The 19817-nt window shown below is 53.8% G+C and overlaps 2 protein-coding genes across 4 annotated transcripts in view; both read left to right on the top strand.

Moving 5' to 3' along the window:
* LOC120996590 (transmembrane O-methyltransferase homolog) overlaps window positions 1-19817 on the top strand; it is a 372830-nt gene that overhangs the window by 332394 nt on the left and 20619 nt on the right. The gene's annotated exons all lie outside the window — the stretch shown is intronic.
* LOC120996587 (secreted frizzled-related protein 2-like) lies at window positions 289-19631 on the top strand. Of its 3 annotated transcripts, XM_040426617.1 has the most exons (5): window positions 289-311; window positions 9694-9781; window positions 15868-16389; window positions 16477-16554; window positions 18736-19631. In XM_040426617.1, the coding sequence occupies exons 2-5, from the start codon at window positions 9736-9738 to the stop codon at window positions 19038-19040; spliced, it is 951 nt and encodes a 316-aa protein (XP_040282551.1). In that variant the 5' UTR covers window positions 289-311; window positions 9694-9735; the 3' UTR covers window positions 19041-19631. The 3 variants fall into 3 exon arrangements, with proteins under 3 accessions (XP_040282551.1, XP_040282550.1, XP_040282549.1); XM_040426616.1 differs by lacking the exon at window positions 289-311 and having other exon boundaries at window positions 9645-9781; XM_040426615.1 differs by lacking the exons at window positions 289-311; window positions 9694-9781 and adding an exon at window positions 14343-14868.

The raw sequence follows: 19817 nt of genomic DNA, 5'->3' as shown, positions 1-19817 counted from the left end.
TCATGCCAAAACCAAGCGAAGCGCTGGTCGTAAATGACCCCCAGTAAAAGTCATCCGATTCTGCAGACTTCACCCTTCTAATATATGGTGAAATCTGCTGCAAAATACATCTGGTGTGCAGAAAGCTGTAGATGTAAGGCAGTGGAGGAGACATTTACATGCAGCGTCCCCTCCACAGTATGGCGAGCCGTGATCACTGACGCCATCGCTCGGCCCCATACAGACTCTTTGGTTGCCGGCAGCACAGTGTGATTAGACGGTCTGCCGCCGGCACTGCCGAACGATTCTGAATCCGTTTGCTCGTTTACCAGGTAATCGGCGGCTGTATTAGCGCTCTCTCACATGCGGAAGATGCAACCTTAGGCCTGTATGACACCAGCCGACTGTCGGGTAGATTATCGCTAACAAGCATTCATAGTCAGGCTCATTAGCGATGATCTGGCGGTGTTAGGGCTCTCTGAGATGAGCGGATCCCGTGCGGGTAATCTGCTGCGTGAAAGAGAGCCAAGCCCCGCTCCGGACGGCAGAGACGCGGAGCAGTCACATGACTGATAATGCTCCGAGCCTCTCTGTGACCTTATTGCTACAAAATCACGGTGACAACTTTATCTCACAGAAAGGCACAAAGCATTATCAGTCATGTGACTGCTCCGCGTCTCTGCCGTCCGGAGCGGGGCTTGGCTCTCTTTCACGCAGCAGATTACCCGCACGGGATCCGCTCATCTCAGAGAGCCCTAACACCGCCAGATCATCGCTAATGAGCCTGACTATGAATGCTTGTTAGCGATAATCTACCCGACAGTCGGCTGGTGTCATACAGGCCTAAGGTTACATCTCCGGATATTAGGTATCTAATCCTATCCTGTGTGATACTGTCTGCTGAGCCGTGTATCTAATCCTATCCTGTGTGATACTGTCTGCAGAGCTGTGTATCTAATCCTATCCTGTGTGATACTGTCTGCAGAGCTGTGTATCTAATCCTCTCCTGTGTGATACTGTCTGCTGAGCCGTGTATCTAATCCTATCCTGTGTGATACTGTCTGCAGAGCTGTGTATCTAATCCTCTCCTGTGTGATACTGTCTGCTGAGCTGTGTATCTAATCCTATCCTGTGTGATACCGACTGCTGAGCTGTGTATCTAATCCTATCCTGTGTGATACTGTCTGCTGAGCTGTGTATCTAATCCTATCCTGTGTGATACTGACTGCTGAGCTGTGTATCTAATCCTCTCCTGTGTGATACCGTCTGCTGAGCTGTGTATCTAATCCTATCCTGTGTGATACCGTCTGCTGAGCTGTGTATCTAATCCTCTCTTGTGTGATACCGTCTGCTGAGCTGTGTATCTAATCCTATCCTGTGTGATACTGTCTGCTGAGTTGTGTATCTAATCCTATCCTGTGTGATACTGTCTGCTGAGCCGTGTATCTAATCCTATCCTGTGTGATACTGTCTGCAGAGCTGTGTATCTAATCCTCTCCTGTGTGATACCGACTGCTGAGCTGTGTATCTAATCCTATCCTGTGTGATACCGACTGCAGAGCTGTGTATCTAATCCTCTCCTGTGTGATACTGTCTGCTGAGCTGTGTATCTAATCCTATCCTGTGTGATACCGTCTGCTGAGCTGTGTATCTAATCCTCTCTTGTGTGATACCGTCTGCTGAGCTGTGTATCTAATCCTATCCTGTGTGATACCGTCTGCTGAGTTGTGTATCTAATCCTATCCTGTGTGATACTGTCTGCTGAGCCGTGTATCTAATCCTATCCTGTGTGATACTGTCTGCTGAGCTGTGTATCTAATCCTATCCTGTGATACCGTCTGCTGAGCTGTGTATCTAATCCTCTCTTGTGTGATACCGTCTGCTGAGCTGTGTATCTAATCCTATCCTGTGTGATACCGTCTGCTGAGTTGTGTATCTAATCCTATCCTGTGTGATACCGTCTGCTGAGCTGTGTATCTAATCCTATCCTGTGTGATACTGTCTGCTGAGCTGTGTATCTAATCCTATCCTGTGTGATACAGTCTGCTGAGCTGTGTATCTAATCCTATCCTGTGTGATACTGTCTACTGAGCTGTGTATCTAATCCTCTCCTGTGTGATACTGTCTACTGAGCTGTGTATCTAATCCTGTCCTGTGTGATACTGTCTGCTGAGCTGTATATCTAATCCTCTCCTGTGTGATACTGTCTGCTGAGCTGTGTATCTAATCCTATCCTGTGTGATACTGTCTGCTGAGCTGTGTATCTAATCCTATCCTGTGTGATACTGTCTGCTGAGCTGTATATCTAATCCTCTCCTGTGTGATACTGTCTGCTGAGCTGTGTATCTAATCCTATCCTGTGTGATACTGTCTGCTGAGCTGTGTATCTAATCCTATCCTGTGTGATACTGTCTGCTGAGCTGTGTATCTAATCCTATCCTGTGTGATACTGTCTGCTGAGCTGTGTATCTAATCCTATCATGTGTGATACTGTCTGCTGAGCTGTGTATCTAATCCTCTCCTGTGTGATACTGCCTGCTGAGCCATGTATCTAATTCTATCCTGTGTGATACTGTCTGCTGAGCTGTGTATCTAATCCTATCCTGTGTGATACAGTCTGCTGAGCTGTGTATCTAATCCTATCCTGTGATACTGTCTGCTGAGCCATGTATCTAATCCTATCCTGTGTGATACAGTCTGCTGAGCTGTGTATCTAATCCTATCCTGTGTGATACTCTCTGTTGGGCTGTGTATCGAATCCTCTCCTGTGTGATACTGTCTGCTGAGCTGTGTATCTAATCCTATCCTGTGTGATACAGTCTGCTGAGCTGTGTATCTAATCCTATCCTGTGTGATACAGTCTGCTGAGCTGTGTATCTAATCCTGTCCTGTGTGATACTGTCTGCTGAGCTGTGTATCTAATCCTCTCCTGTGTGATACTATCTGCTGAGCTGTGTATCTAATCCTGTCCTGTGTGATACTGTCTGCTGAGCGGTGTATCTAATCCTATCCTGTGTGATACTGCCTGCTGAGCTGTGTATCTAATCCTATCCTGTGATACTGTCTGCTGAGCTGTGTATCTAATCCTATCCTGTGTGATACTGTCTGCTGAGCTGTGTATCTAATCCTATCCTGTGTGATACTGTCTGCTGAGCTGTGTATCTAATCCTATCCTGTGATACTGTCTGCTGAGCTGTGTATCTAATCCTATCCTGTGTGATACTGTCTGCTGAGCTGTGTATCTAATCCTATCCTGTGTGATACTGTCTGCTGAGCTGTGTATCTAATCCTATCCTGTGTGATACTGTCTGCTGAGCTGTGTATCTAATCCTGTCCTGTGTGATACTGTCTGCTGAGCTGTGTATCTAATCCTATCCTGTGTGATACTGTCTGCTGAGCTGTGTATCTAATCCTATCCTGTGTGATACTGTCTGCTGAGCTGTGTATCTAATCCTATCCTGTGTGATACTGCCTGCTGAGCTGTGTATCTAATCCTATCCTGTGTGATACTGTCTGCTGAGCTCTGTATCTAATCCTGTCCTGTGTGATACAGCCTGCTGAGCTGTGTATCTAATCCTATCCTGTGTGATACTGTCTGCTGAGCTGTGTATCTAATCCTATCCTGTGTGATACAGTCTGCTGAGCTGTGTATCTAATCCTGTCCTGTGTGATACTGTCTGCTGAGCGGTGTATCTAATCCTATCCTGTGTGATACTGCCTGCTGAGCTGTGTATCTAATCCTATCCTGTGTGATACTGTCTGCTGAGCTGTGTATATAATCCTATCCTGTGTGATACTGTCTGCTGAGCTGTGTATCTAATCCTCTCCTGTGTGATACTGTCTGCTGAGCTCTGTATCTAATCCTGTCCTGTGTGATACAGCCTGCTGAGCTGTGTATCTAATCCTATCCTGTGTGATACTGTCTGCTGAGCTGTGTATCTAATCCTCTCCTGTGTGATACTGTCTGCTGAGCTCTGTATCTAATCCTGTCCTGTGTGATACAGCCTGCTGAGCTGTGTATCTAATCCTATCCTGTGTGATACTGTCTGCTGAGCTGTGTATCTAATCCTATCCTGTGTGATACAGTCTGCTGAGCTGTGTATCTAATCCTGTCCTGTGTGATACTGTCTGCTGAGCGGTGTATCTAATCCTATCCTGTGTGATACTGCCTGCTGAGCTGTGTATCTAATCCTATCCTGTGATACTGTCTGCTGAGCTGTGTATCTAATCCTATCCTGTGTGATACTGTCTGCTGAGCTGTGTATCTAATCCTCTCCTGTGTGATACTGTCTGCTGAGCTCTGTATCTAATCCTGTCCTGTGTGATACAGCCTGCTGAGCTGTGTATCTAATCCTATCCTGTGTGATACTGTCTGCTGAGCTGTGTATCTAATCCTCTCCTGTGTGATACTGTCTGCTGAGCTCTGTATCTAATCCTGTCCTGTGTGATACAGCCTGCTGAGCTGTGTATCTAATCCTATCCTGTGTGATACTGTCTGCTGAGCTGTGTATCTAATCCTATCCTGTGTGATACTGTCTGCTGAGCTGTGTATCTAATCCTGTCCTGTGTGATACTGTCTGCTGAGCGGTGTATCTAATCCTATCCTGTGTGATACTGCCTGCTGAGCTGTGTATCTAATCCTATCCTGTGATACTGTCTGCTGAGCTGTGTATCTAATCCTATCCTGTGTGATACTGTCTGCTGAGCTGTGTATCTAATCCTCTCCTGTGTGATACTGTCTGCTGAGCTCTGTATCTAATCCTGTCCTGTGTGATACAGCCTGCTGAGCTGTGTATCTAATCCTATCCTGTGTGATACTGTCTGCTGAGCTGTGTATCTAATCCTCTCCTGTGTGATACTGTCTGCTGAGCTCTGTATCTAATCCTGTCCTGTGTGATACCGTCTGCTGAGCTGTGTATCTAATCCTATCCTGTGTGATACTGTCTGCTGAGCTGTGTATCTAATCCTATCCTGTGTGATACAGTCTGCTGAGCTGTGTATCTAATCCTGTCCTGTGTGATACTGTCTGCTGAGCGGTGTATCTAATCCTATCCTGTGTGATACTGCCTGCTGAGCTGTGTATCTAATCCTATCCTGTGATACTGTCTGCTGAGCTGTGTATCTAATCCTATCCTGTGTGATACTGTCTGCTGAGCTGTGTATCTAATCCTCTCCTGTGTGATACTGTCTGCTGAGCTCTGTATCTAATCCTGTCCTGTGTGATACAGCCTGCTGAGCTGTGTATCTAATCCTATCCTGTGTGATACTGTCTGCTGAGCTGTGTATCTAATCCTATCCTGTGTGATACAGTCTGCTGAGCTGTGTATCTAATCCTGTCCTGTGTGATACTGTCTGCTGAGCGGTGTATCTAATCCTATCCTGTGTGATACTGCCTGCTGAGCTGTGTATCTAATCCTATCCTGTGATACTGTCTGCTGAGCTGTGTATCTAATCCTATCCTGTGTGATACTGTCTGCTGAGCTGTGTATCTAATCCTCTCCTGTGTGATACTGTCTGCTGAGCTCTGTATCTAATCCTATCCTGTGTGATACTGTCTGCTGAGCTGTGTATCTAATCCTATCCTGTGTGATACTGTCTGCTGAGCTCTGTGTCTAATCCTACCCTGTGTGATACTGTCTGCTGAGCTGTGTATCTAATCCTCTCCTGTGTGATACTGTCTGCTGAGCTGTGTATCTAATCCTATCCTGTGTGATACTGACTGCTGAGCTGTGTATCTAATCCTATCCTGTGTGATACTGTCTGCTGAGCTGTGTATCTAATCCTCTCCTGTGTGATACTGTCTGCTGAGGTGTGTATCTAATCCTCTCCTGTGTGATACTGTCTGCTGAGCTGTGTATCTAATCCTATCCTGTGTGATACTGTCTGCTGAGCTGTGTATCTAATCCTGTCCTGTGTGATACAGTCTGCTGAGCTGTGTATCTAATCCTGTCCTGTGTGATACTGTCTGCTGAGCCGTGTATCTAATCCTATCCTGTGTGATACTCTCTGTTGGGCCCATGTATCTAAGCTGATGGCAGTCTGGGTGGGTACATGTGGGGTGAGGCGGGCGGTGGTCTCTGGGTGCTGCCCCCTCCCCCGCGGGTTCCAGTACATTGTGGTCACCAGTGCGATGATGTTTCCAGGTCCTGACACAGCGGTCAGCAGACTGGGAGGGGAGTGCAGAGATAGACATAACAACAACCCCCATCATCATCCATTGAGATACTTACAGAGAAATATAAACAGGGCGCAGTGGTGGTGGGGGGGGGGGGGGATTCACTTGGCGCCACCATTGTCCGCAGCCCTGTACAATATAATCCCTGGGGGAAGGGGGGGGCACTGTGAAACGGGCGCAGGTCGTGGGGCCAAAAACCACATTACAATACTGTCACGATTTTTGATGCGGTTTTTACCTCGCGAGATCAGACAGGCGGCGGGTGCAGCTATAATGGAGGCGTATGCCCTCGTTCACACCACGTCTCACACTCCCCGCAGGAAAACCAGATTCGCTCCCAGAAACCACGAAATCAGATATCTGATAATGGGGGCAGGGCGCCGTGTACCGGGGTATACTGGGATCAGGGCGCTGTGTACTGGGGTATACTGGGAGAAGGGCGCTGTATACTGGGGGCAGGGCGCTGTGTACCGGGGTATACTGGGAGCAGGGCGCTGTGTACTGGGGTATACTGGGAGCAGGGCGCTGTGTACTGGGGGCAGGGGGCTGTGTACCGGGGTATAGTGGGGGTAGGACGCCTAGTACTGGGGTATACTGGGAGCAGGGCGCTGTGTACTGGGGGCAGGGGGCCGTGTACTGGGGTATACTGGGGGCAGGGCGCTGTGTACTGGGGTATACTGGGAGCAAGGCGCTGTGTACTGGGGTATACTGGGAGCAGGGCGCTGTGTACTGGGGTATACTGGGGGCAGGGCGCTGTGTAGTGGGGTATACTGGGGGCAGGGCGCTGTGTAGTGGGGTATACTGGGGGCAGGGCGCTGTGTACTGGGGTATACTGGGAGCAGGGCGCTGTGTACTGGGGTATACTGGGAGCAGGGCGTGTGTACTGGGGTATACTGGGAGAAGGGCTCTGTGTACCGGGGTATACTGGGAGCAGGGCGCTGTGTACTGGGGTATACTGGGAGCAGGGCGCTGTGTACTGGGGGCAGGGCGCTGTGTACCGGGGTATAGTGGGGGTAGGACGCCTAGTACTGGGGGCAGGGGGCCGTGTACTGGGGTATACTGGGAGCAGGGCGCTGTGTACTGGGGGCAGGGGGCCGTGTACTAGGGTATAGTGGGGGTAGGACGCTTAGTACTGTGGTATACTGGGAGCAGGGCGCTGTGTACTGGGGGCAGGGGGCCGTGTACTGGGGTATAGTGGGGGTAGGACGCCTAGTACTGGGGTATACTGGGAGCAGGGCGCTGTGTACCGGGGTATAGTGGGGGTAGGACGCCTAGTACTGGGGTATACTGGGAGCAGGGCGCTGTGTACTGGGGGCAGGGGGCCGTGTACTGGGGTATACTGGGGGCAGGGCGCTGTGTACTGGGGTATACTGAGAGCAAGGCGCTGTGTACTGGGGTATACTGGGAGCAGGGTGCTGTGTACTGGGGTATACTGGGAGCAGGGCGCTGTGTACTGGGGTATACTGGGAGCAGGGCGCTGTGTACTGGGGTATACTGGGGGCAGGGCGCTGTGTACTGGGGGCAGGGCGCTGTGTACTGGGGTATACTGGGAGCAGGGCGCTGTGTACTGGGGTATACTGGGAGCAGGGCGCTGTGTACTGGGGTATACTGGGGGCAGGGCGCTGTGTACTGGGGTATACTGGGGGCAGGGCGCTGTGTACTGGGGTATACTGGGAGCAGGGCGCTGTGTACTGGGGTATACTGGGGGCAGGGCGCTGTGTACTGGGGTATACTGGGAGCAGGGCGCTGTGTACTGGGGTATACTGGGAGCAGGGCGCTGTGTACTGGGGTATACTGGGGGCAGGGCGCTGTGTACTGGGGTATACTGGGAGCAGGGCGCTGTGTACTGGGGTATACTGGGGGCAGGGCGCTGTGTACTGGGGTATACTGGGAGCAGGGCGCTGTGTAGTGGGGTATACTGGGGGCAGGGCGCTGTGTAGTGGGGTATACTGGGGGCAGGGCGCTGTGTACTGGGGGCAGGGCGCTATGTACCGGGGTATACTGGGGGCAGGGCGCTGTGTACTGGGGTATACTGGGAGCAGGGCGCTGTGTACTGGGGTATACTGGGGGCAGGGCGCTGTGTACTGGGGTATACTGGGGGCAGGGCGCTGTGTACTCGGGTATACTGGGGGCAGGGCGCTGTGTACTGGGGTATACTGGGGGCAGGGCGCTGTGTACTGGGGTATACTGGTGGCAGGGCGCTGTGTACTGGGGTATACTGGGGGCAGGGCGCTGTGTACGGGTGGCAGGGCGCTGTGTACTGGGGTATACTGGGAGCAGGGCACTGTGTACTGGGGTATACTGGTGGCAGGGCGCTGTGTACTGGGGTATACTGGGGGCAGGGCGCTGTGTACGGGTGGCAGGGCGCTGTGTACTGGGGTATACTGGGAGCAGGGCGCTGTGTACTGGGGTATACTGGGGGCAGGGCGCTGTGTACTGGGGTATACTGGGGGCAGGGCGCTGTGTACTGGGGTATACTGGGAGCAGGGCGCTGTGTACTGGGGTATACTGGGAGCAGGGCGCTGTGTACTGGGGTATACTGGGAGCAGGGCGCTGTGTACTGGGGGCAGGGCGCTGTGTACCGGGGTATACTGGGAGCAGGGCGCTGTGTACTGGGGGCAGGGCGCTGTGTACTGGGGTATACTGGGAGCAGGGCGCTGTGTACTGGGGTATACTGGGGGCAGGGCGCTGTGTACTGGGGTATACTGGGGGCAGGGCGCTGTGTACTGGGGTATACTGGGGGCAGGGCGCTGTGTACTGGGGTATAATGGGGGCAGGGCGCTGTGTACTGGGGTATACTGGGGGCAGGGCGCTGTGTACTGGGGTATACTGGGGGCAGGGCGCTGTGTACTGGGGTATACTGGGGGCAGGGCACTGTGTACTGGGGTATACTGGGAGCAGGGCGCTGTGTACTGGGGTATACTGGGAGCAGGGCGCTGTGTACTGGGGTATACTGGTAGCAGGACGCTGTGTACTGGGGTATACTGGGGGCAGGGCGCTGTGTACTGGGGTATACTGGGGGCAGGGCGCTGTGTACTGGGGTATACTGGGGGCAGGGCGCTGTGTACTGGGGTATACTGGGAGCAGGGCGCTGTGTACTGGGGTATACTGGGAGCAGGGCGCTGTGTACTGGGGTATACTGGGAGCAGGGCGCTGTGTACTGGGGTATACTGGGGGCAGGGCGCTGTGTACTGGGGTATACTGGGAGCAGGGCGCTGTGTACTGGGGTATACTGGGGGCAGGGCGCTGTGTACTGGGGTATACTGGGGGCAGGGCGCTGTGTACTGGGGTATACTGGGAGCAGGGCGCTGTGTACTGGGGTATACTGGGAGCAGGGCGCTGTGTACTGGGGTATACTGGGAGCAGGGCGCTGTGTACTGGGGTATACTGGGGGCAGGGCGCTGTGTACTGGGGTATACTGGGGGCAGGGCGCTGTATACTGGGGGCAGGGCGCTGTGTACTGGGGTATACTGGGGGCAGGGCGCTGTGTACTGGGTATACTGGGTTTGTCAGTGACTTTCCTGCCTCTGTCTCTCTAGGGAGCTGCTGTGGTGAATGAGGTGTGATCAGCGGCGCCTGTGATGAGGGCTCTGGACACAGGAGCTGACACTCTGGGCTGGATGGCAGGTAGGTCTGTGGGGCGCAGTCCTGATGATTGCTGAGCTCTGGGCCGCGGTGTTGCGGCTGCGTTCCTGTGGGGGGGTCGGTGGGGCCGGACATCGACAAGTTTACCAAACAGGTGTAAATGTTGGCAAAAAACCGACTCCAGTCAGGGGCTATCTGTTAGGGGTTGGAGTACTTTTTACTCCAGAGGGGCACTTACCGGTCTTTGTAAATGACCCCCAGTAGTCAGACGTTAGGGGTTAACTACAGAGTGCAGTCCACACGGTCGCTGTACGTTCTCCTGGACGGCTGCTGCGCTCCAGTGGTGCGGTCTGTCTGCCGTCGGGCTGAGATGGTATAAAGCCCTGTTCACACATCGCGTATCTCTGCTGTAGGTGATCCCTGAGGTCATGACCCCCAGTAATGTATCCTGCTGACGGCAGAGCTCCCTGTACGGGGGTATCCCTCTAGAGGCAGTGCCAGGGGTCCCTGGGGTCGGGCAAATGGTCAGAGGTCCCCAGGGGCACAGTATAAGGTCCATGGGGGTCTGGCGTGAGGTCAGAGGTCCACGGGAGCACAGCAGAGGTCCCCAGGGTCTGGCATGAGGTCAGAGGTCCACGGGGTCTGGCAAATGGTCAGAGGTCCCCAGGGGCACAGTATAAGGTCCATGGGGGTCTGGCGTGAGGTCAGAGGTCCATGGGAGCACAGCAGATGTCCCCAGGGTCTGGCATGAGGTCAGAGGTCCACGGGAGCCCAGCAGAGGTCCCCAGGGTCTGGCATGAGGTCAGAGGTCCACGGGGGTCCGGCAGGAGTTCGGAGGTCCATGGGGGTATAGTTCCGATGTATATGGGGATACACTGAGGTTTAATGGTACGTGGGGGTCCGGCATGAGGTCAGAGGTACACGGGGTACAGTATGAGTTCCATGGATGTCCAGAAGGAGGTTGGAGGTCCACAGGAGTACAGTTCAGAGGTATACTAGTGTTTAAAGGTACATGGGGGTCCGGCAGGAGGTCAGAGGAAAACAGGGGTCCAGCAGGAGGTCAGAGGTAAACGGGGGTACGGCAGGAGGTCAGAGGTAAACAGGGGTCCAGCAGGAGGTCAGAGGAAAACGGGGGTCCAGCAGGAGGTCAGAGGAAAACGGGGGTCCAGCAGGAGGTCAGAGGTAAACAGGGGTCCAGCAGGAGGTCAGAGGTAAACAGGGGTCCAGCAGGAGGTCAGAGTTAATGGGGGTCCAGCAGGAGGTCAGAGTTAATGGGGGTCCAGCAGGAGGTCAGAGTTAATGGGGATACATGAGGGTTTAGAGGCTCACACTGCTGACCGGACCGTCCTGCTAATTCTCAGCAGGACGCACTTTGAAGTTTATTTCTGACCGGTGGGGGGAGGGGCTCCCAGCAAAGGGGGTGATGGGAGCATTAATGGCATCCATAGAATATTTAATTATAGGTCTCTATACAGTGCTCTAGTCACCTCCAGAGCTGCGTTCTCAATTGTACTGTTACATCATATCTTATCCTCCAGTCACATCCAGAGCTGCGTTCACCTGTTTCTCAGTTGGCTTTCCGGTTGCAGGATGTCGTGCTCCCTGCTTGTTCAGTGTCTGTGCTGTTCTGCTGCGCTGTGCAGGCGCCTGTGCATTCTGGGAGCTCGTCAGAACAATTGTCCTGTGTTTCATTCAGCAGAATTGTGAATGCAGCTATGGATGTGAGTGGAGTATATGACGCTCGTTCTGGTCTATCACTGGTGGTCCGGGCACCCCACCACTGCAGAGACTGTTGTCGCCCAGCTTTCTGTAGACTCTGAGTGTAATGTTACACATTGTAACCCTTCTCCTTCTGCGCTGTGTCAGTCTTCACTGTAGCTATGGTATTCTATTCCCCCATTGCAGACAGAGATGCGCTGCAGTGTATGGCGGTTACTCATTGTGCTGTCTCCTCCTTGGGAATGCTTGGACTTGTAGTTCCACAGTCGTCAGTGGCATGTAATGAGCCTGCAGTGTAGGGTGAGAGGTGTGACGTGTGGCCCCGGGGCGGTTTCCTGCCTCATGTCTGGAGCACAGAGCCCCCTCTGTCCTCACCGCAGCGGCGCACTCCAGGAAAATACTGCCTTTTGTACCCCTCGCTATGTACCAGCGGGGGGCTCCCTGTGCCCCCCATCCCATCTGCAGCGCCACAAGTTCATGGGGAAGGGGGGGGGTCACATAATAATGAGAGTATAATACCTCCCTCTATGCTGTACACCGCACGCTCCCTGGGTCTGAAGGGTTAAACAGTGAGAGGCCATGTTGGGCATTTATGGGGCTCAGCACAGGAATCAATGGATCCCACCGAAAACAGCAGGTTCAGCCGATGGCAGTCCGATGTGTATGGAGCCCTGTACCGATCAGACACCAGGGGGTCCTGGCAGAATCCCCTCGGTAACCTTCACCCCCTAGACTGCAGGGACATGGGCACTAACCCCCCGGACAGCAGGGAGATGGGGACTAACCCCCCCCCCGGACAGCAGGGAGATGGGGACTAACCCCCCCGGACAGCAGAGAGATGGGGACTAACCCCCCCCCCCCCCCCGGACAGCAGGGAGATGGGGACTAACCCCCCCCGGACAGCAGGGAGATGGGCACTAACCTCCCCGGACAGCAGGGAGATGGGCACTACCCCCCCAGACAGCAGGGAGATGGGGACTAACCCCCCGGACAGCAGGGAGATGGGCACTAACCCCCCGGACAGCGGGGAGATGGGCACTAACCCCCCGGACAGCAGGGAGATGGGGACTAACCCCCCAGGACAGCAGAGAGATGGGGACTAACCCCCCCCCCCGGACAGCAGGGAGATGGGGACTAACCCCCCCCCGGACAGCAGAGAGATGGGGACTAACCCCCCCGGACAGCAGAGAGATGGGGACTAACCCCCCCGGACAGCAGAGAGAGGGGGACTAACCCCCCAGGACAGCAGAGAGATGGGGACTAACCCCCCAGGACAGCAGAGAGATGGGGACTAACCCCCCGGACAGCAGGGAGATGGGGACTAACCCCCCGGACAGCAGGGAAATGGGGACTAACCCCCCGGACAGCAGAGAGAGGGGGACTAACCCCCCAGGACAGCAGAGAGATGGGGACTAACCCCCCGGACAGCAGGGAGATGGGGACTAACCCCCCCGGACAGCAGAGAGATGGGGACTAACCCCCCCGGACAGCAGAGAGAGGGGGACTAACCCCCCAGGACAGCAGAGAGATGGGGACTAACCCCCCAGGACAGCAGAGAGATGGGGACTAACCCCCCGGACAGCAGGGAGATGGGGACTAACCCCCCGGACAGCAGGGAAATGGGGACTAACCCCCCGGACAGCAGAGAGAGGGGGACTAACCCCCCAGGACAGCAGAGAGATGGGGACTAACCCCCCGGACAGCAGGGAGATGGGGACTAACCCCCCGGACAGCAGAGAAATGGGGACTAACCCCACGGACAGCAGAGAGATGGGGACTAACCCCCCGGACAGCAGAGAGATGGGGACTAACCCCCCGGACAGCAGGGAGATGGGGACTAACCCCCCGGACAGCAGAGAGATGGGGACTAACCCCCCCGGACAGCAGGGAGATGGGGACTAACCCCCCCGGACAGCAGAGAGATGGGGACTAACCCCCCCCCCCCGGACAGCAGAGAGATGGGCACTAACCCCCCGGACAGCAGAGAGATGGGGACTAACCCCCCGGACAGCAGAGAGATGGGGACTAACCCCCCGGACAGCAGAGAGATGGGGACTAACCCACCGGACAGCAGAGAGATGGGGACTAACCCCCCGGACAGCAGGGAGATGGGGACTAATCCCCCGGACAGCAGGGAGATGGGGACTAACCCCCCCCCCCCCCCCGGACAGCAGAGAGATGGGTACTAACCCCCCCCCCCCGGACAGCAGAGAGATGGGGACTAACCCCCCGGACAGCAGAGAGATGGGGACTAACCCCCCGGACAGCAGGGAGATGGGGACTAACCCCCCGGACAGCAGGGAGATGGGGACTAACCCCCCGGACAGCAGGGAGATGGGGACTAACCCCCCCCCGGACAGCAGAGAGATGGGGACTAACCCCCCCCCGGACAGCAGGGAGATGGGGACTAACCCCCCGGACAGCAGGGAGATGGGGACTAACCCCCCGGACAGCAGAGAGATGGGTACTAACCCCCCCCCGGACAGCAGAGAGATGGGGACTAACCCCCCCCCGGACAGCAGGGAGATGGGGACTAACCCCCCGGACAGCAGAGAGATGGGGACTAACCCCCCGGACAGCAGGGAGATGGGGACTAACCCCCCCCCCCTCCCCCGGACAGCAGGGAGATGGGGACTAACCCCCTAGATAGCAGGGAGATGGTGAGTAACCCCCCGGACAGCAGGGAGATGGGGACTAACCCCCCGGACAGCAGGGAGATGGGGAGTAACCCCCCGGACAGCAGGGAGATGGGGACTAACCCCCCGGACAGCAGGGAGATGGGGACTAACACCCCCCCCTCCCCCGGACAGCAGGGAGATGGGGACTAACCCCCCGGACAGCAGAGAGATGGGGACTAGCCCCCTAGACAGCAGGGAGATGGTGAGAGTAAAGCCCCTGTGGTGACACCTGTGAAGTGAATTGTCTCTATTTTTATTGAACCCCCTGATCTTCCTCATGCTTTACACTGCAGCCTTGCTTGTTCATGTGTATAAGCAGTCGCTGAGCATGGAGTCTGTACACAGAGAGGTCATTACACGAGCAGAAGGCAGATCTGGAAGCACAGAGGAAGGTGGACCAGTAAGGGGGATTACAGCACCACTCCTCTCCACAGGTTGGGGCTGCCTGCAGGCATAGCCCTGCTCCAGAGCAGATGCAGCAATCAGCAGCTCCCCCCTCCCTATATAAACTCCACCACAGCTGGAGGGGCGAGACCCAACACATCTGTGCTGCCCCGGCCTGTCCCCACCTGGGGGAGAAGCAGCGTCAGCTCCGGGGTTGTGTCCTGGCTTGCAGCAGCCACACTCACAGTGGGATTTCTGTGCCGTCTAGTGTGCGCTGCCTCGGCTCCTCTACATACCTGGGTGAGGAGACGCCTGGGAAGCCCGTCGTCCGTACCTACCTACCTACCCGTAAGTATATATTACTGCATGAATGATGAGGATCTGTTGCAGTTATATATACTGTAGACATTGCTCTGTCTGGATGCAATTGTGACAGACCTTCAGCTGGGAGAAGTATTAGGTGTACAGAGGTTTTTCAACTTCTGGGGGTAAACAAGGATGTTCCCGTTCACTGACAGCAAGCAGAGATCATGAAACACAGAGTATAAGAAACTGAACTTTTAAAGGGAGACAAAGCAATACCATAAACCAGTGGCTGCAAAACTACAACTCCCAACATCTCCTATCAGCAAGCAGAGATCTTGAAAATGTTGAGGAATTTCAAGGCAAAGTCAATTATGATGTTGCAGGGTTTCTCTTTAATGATTGAACTTTAGAAAGTGGACACCGGCCCTTTAAATGTTGTAGTTTATATCACGGGTCAATATTTATGATGGAGACGCCTCCACGTGCTGAAAAGCCATTAAGTCACATTTATGTGTATGGCCCTTTAAGAAGCGGTTCTGGGCAAATGTCTTCCTGGTCTCCAAACTGAACTTCCTATGTTACTGGGGGGGGACAGTTTTTTCACACACCCCCCCTCAGGGCCTGGTGTAAATACACAGTCTGTGCAGATGCTGGGAGATTTCAGCTCTGAAGCTTCACATTGCTGGGGTCACGCGTTGAGTGGCGCCATGAGAGGGGACAGACTCAATTTCGTTTGAGCAGCTGAGGATGAGATTAAAGTAGTCCAGGCCGGAGATGATGAGGGTTGAACTCCAGTAGATGAATTCCGCCAACCGTTTTATGTGATAATGTTCTCTGTAACTGTGGGGGTGGCTCACCCGTCCGTGGTTGTCATCCAGCTCTCCGTGGCCCCTGAATATCATAGCTTTGATAGGAATACATCCTCTCTCTCTTCCGCACGTGGTGGTATTCTGTTCATGAATCAGGAGGTTCAGGATGAACAGAACATTAGGCTCTGCAGTTTGGATTTTAATATTTTGGTGTTTTTTTCCCCCCCCGCAGGTTTCCCTGTGATCTGCAGAGCCGTGACCATGAGGGTCCTTCTGACCTTCGGGGTCTTGTTGGGTTCTCTCTGCCTTCTGCACCCTGTCTCAGGATTTCCTTTTATTCTCACCCAGCTGAGCACCCGTAAAAGCAGCTGCAAGGGCATCCCGAGCAGCATGACGCTATGCCACGGAGTGGGCTACAGCGAGATGCGTCTGCCCAACCTGCTGGGACATGACACCATGAAAGAGGTTCTGCAGCAGGCCGGCTCCTGGGTGCCCCTTCTCACCAAGCAGTGCCATGGAGACACCAAGAAGTTCCTGTGCTCTCTGTTTGCCCCGGTGTGCCTCAGCGACCTGGAGGAGGCCATTCACCCCTGCCGCTCCCTGTGTGAGGAGGTGCGGGACGGCTGCACCCCCGTCATGGCCGCCTTTGGGTTTCCATGGCCAGACATGTTCAATTGCTCCCAGTTTCCAGAAGGGAATGAGCTGTGTGTGCCCCCTGCTGGTCTGGATGATAAGTTCCCATCGGTGAAAGAAGGTAAGTGGTCCTGGGAGGAGGGGGGGTTACCATGACACGGCCTTTAGCTGTCCACCCTTTTTCTGATAGCCTTCTGTCTGTTTCCAGAGCTCCCGTGTCCCGCCTGTCACAGCGCCTCCGACAGCGAGAAGGAATTCCTGCAGGATTTCTGCTCTCGTGACTTTGGTGAGTCGTACAGATCAAAACAAGGCGACGTTTTGTTACTTATAAATAAAGTTTATTGAACGTAAAACTATGAAGGGAAGACATTTAAAGGGACCCTCTGTCCGGGGCCGATCCAGTCTTATTACAGCACCTGTAAAATGTTCTGGGCTATTGGAAGCTCTTACACCCACTAAAAGGCCCCATAAGGTGTCAGTCAGGAAGCCAAAAGAAGTGAGCTCCACCCCTGACTCCACAGACACCGCCCACTTCCTGTGTGTAACAGATTGTTGTCATGTGACCTCTCTCTGGTCTGCTGAATGGCTGGGAGGAAGCACAGAGGGGAGGGGCTTATGTGGCCAGACGGTTTTCTGATATTTAGTAGTGCGATTCCCCCCAACCTTCTGAACCAGTGTATCTAATCCCGTCATGGGCGGACTGGTCGTAGACCCTAGGGGCCACCAAGCCAGGTACATAAATAATGCTGAGAGCATCAGATCTTTATTGTAGGATCATCAGGGACTTATGTACCGCGCAGGTACCTCCTGAATGGAACTGCTTTGCTTCACACTGTGGGGCGGGCGGCAGTATTTTGTACTGCACTGTATTTGGTTCTGCTAGGGGGGTGTCTTGCACTATGGTATTGCTGGCTCCGCCCATTTCTGTTGTCCCGCCTTCTGTCAATATGGACCCGCCTACAACATGGGCCCACTTTTAGGTTTTTTTCCAGGGCCACTTTTAGTCCCCAGTCCTCCCCTGAATCCTCTCCTGTGTGATACTGTCTGCTGAGCTGTGTATCTAATCCTATCCTGTGATACTGTCTGCAGAGCTGTGTATCTAATCCTCTCCTGTGTGATACTGTCTGCTGAGCCGTGTATCTAATCCTATCCTGTGTGATACTGTCTGCTGAGCCGTGTATCTAATCCTATCCTGTGTGATACTGCCTGCAGAGCTGTGTATCTAATCCTATCCTGTGTGATACTGTCTGCTGAGCTGTGTATCTAATCCTCTCCTGTGTGATACTGCCTGCTGAGCTGTGTATCTAATCCTCTCCTGTGTGATACTGTCTGCTGAGCTGTGTATCTAATCCTATCCTGTGTGATACTGTCTGCTGAGCTGTGTATCTAATCCTATCCTGTGTGATACTGTCTGCTGAGCTGTGTATCTAATCCTATCCTGTGTGATACTGCCTGCTGAGCTGTGTATCTAATCCTATCCTGTGTGATACTGCCTGCAGAGCTGTGTATCTAATCCTATCCTGTGTGATACTGTCTGCAGAGCTGTGTATCTAATCCTATCCTGTGTGATACTGTCTGCTGAGCTGTGTATCTAATCCTATCCTGTGTGATACTGTCTGCTGAGCTGTGTATCTAATCCTATCCTGTGTGATACTGTCTGCTGAGCTGTGTATCTAATCCTATCCTGTGTGATACTGCCTGCAGAGCTGTGTATCTAATCCTATCCTGTGTGATACTGCCTGCTGAGCTGTGTATCTAATCCTATCCTGTGTGATACTGTCTGCTGAGCTGTGTATCTAATCCTCTCCTGTGTGATACTGTCTGCTGAGCTGTGTATCTAATCCTATCCTGTGTGATACTGTCTGCTGAGCTGTGTATCTAATCCTATCCTGTGTGATACCGTCTGCTGAGCTGTGTATCTAATCCTATCCTGTGTGATACTGTCTGCTGAGCTGTGTATCTAATCCTATCCTGTGTGATACTGCCTGCAGAGCTGTGTATCTAATCCTATCCTGTGTGATACTGCCTGCTGAGCTGTGTATCTAATCCTATCCTGTGTGATACTGTCTGCTGAGCTGTGTATCTAATCCTATCCTGTGTGATACTGTCTGCTGAGCTGTGTATCTAATCCTATCCTGTGTGATACTGTCTGCTGAGCCGTGTATCTAATCCTATCCTGTGTGATACTGTCTGCTGAGCTGTGTATCTAATCCTATCCTGTGTGATACCGTCTGCTGAGCTGTGTATCTAATCCTATCCTGTGTGATACCGTCTGCTGAGCTGTGTATCTAATCCTATCCTGTGTGATACAGTCTGCTGAGCTGTGTATCTAATCCTATCCTGTGTGATACTGTCTGCTGAGCCGTGTATCTAATCCTACCCTGTGTGATACAGTCTCAGAGGCCCACTAATCCCCCCATCATCCCTGCGTCCTCCCCGTTATGACCGCGGTTTTTCTCCTCCTCAGCCATGAAGGTGACGATCCGCTCGGCCTCCTCGGTGGACGGGGACGTCATCGTGATTCCGGAGGCGAGGAGCCGGACGGTGTATAAGGCCAAAGGCTGGACGGAGGAGGAGCTGAAGAAGACCACCCTGTGGCTGACCGACGGCGACAGCTGCATATGCCCGGACCTGCAGGAGCCGGGGGCCGTGGTGCTGGTCATGGGGCACCGGGCCGACGACCGCCTCGCCATCTCCTGGGTCAGGAAGTGGCAGAAGAGCGAAAAGGAAATGAAGAAATTTTCCAGGACTGTGAGGAAGCTCCAGTGTTAGAGGTGGGATGGGAGGAGGAGGAGGAGGCCCATCATGGTCTGATGTCTCTCGAGGGCCCAGGTTCAGCCCACGGCCGCCCCAATAATGCCCCAGTGTGATGAGATAATGTAACCGCCATTATGTACCCGCCTAGAAATCCTATCTCCTCCCTATAGGCCAGCGCGGTGGGTGTGGTCACTGTGGGCGGAGCCTCTTTACAGCCCTGGGACTGTGAATATGGAGCAAAAAGAAAATGCAAAAACATTACTCCTTATCCAGGCGCCGCGGCCCCCGGGGGCCACAGTGAGCGTGTGCATGTCCAGAACATTTGATGCTCCTTTTTGTTCTCCTCAGAAGACTTTCATTATTTTATATTTTTATGTATTATTGGGAATAAGGAGGGGGTGGGGGTCCTGAGGACTTTAGATAAGTCCATGTGACTGTTCCTTTAAAAACCAAGAGGGAAGGAAACAGGATTTTGTGTCTAGGACCACCCACTATGGGACATGATCCTTAAAGGGATAGTACGGATTGTGCCTCTCTGGAGGACCTGGCATGTGAATGGACACAGTGTAATACTTCCTTTCCCCTGTGGTGGCGCCGCAGGGACGTTAAGACCGGGACGACCTGTGATCGGCTTATCTGACAATAAAGGATTGGCGAGGGCGGAGCGTTCCTTCGCGGGTTCGTTCTGTCCTCAGGTCATTGCTGATTCTGGCTGTGGCTGTTACAATGTATCGTATCCATAGTAACCAGACAGCCGCTCCTCCCTGCACCGTCTCCGGCCGCCGGATTAAT

Source organism: Bufo bufo, chromosome 3 (genome assembly GCF_905171765.1).
Source record: "Bufo bufo chromosome 3, aBufBuf1.1, whole genome shotgun sequence".
Classification (NCBI taxonomy): domain Eukaryota; kingdom Metazoa; phylum Chordata; class Amphibia; order Anura; family Bufonidae; genus Bufo; species Bufo bufo.
The sequence above is the reverse complement of the archived record's forward strand: the minus strand, read 5'-3'. Positions and strand labels throughout refer to the sequence as shown.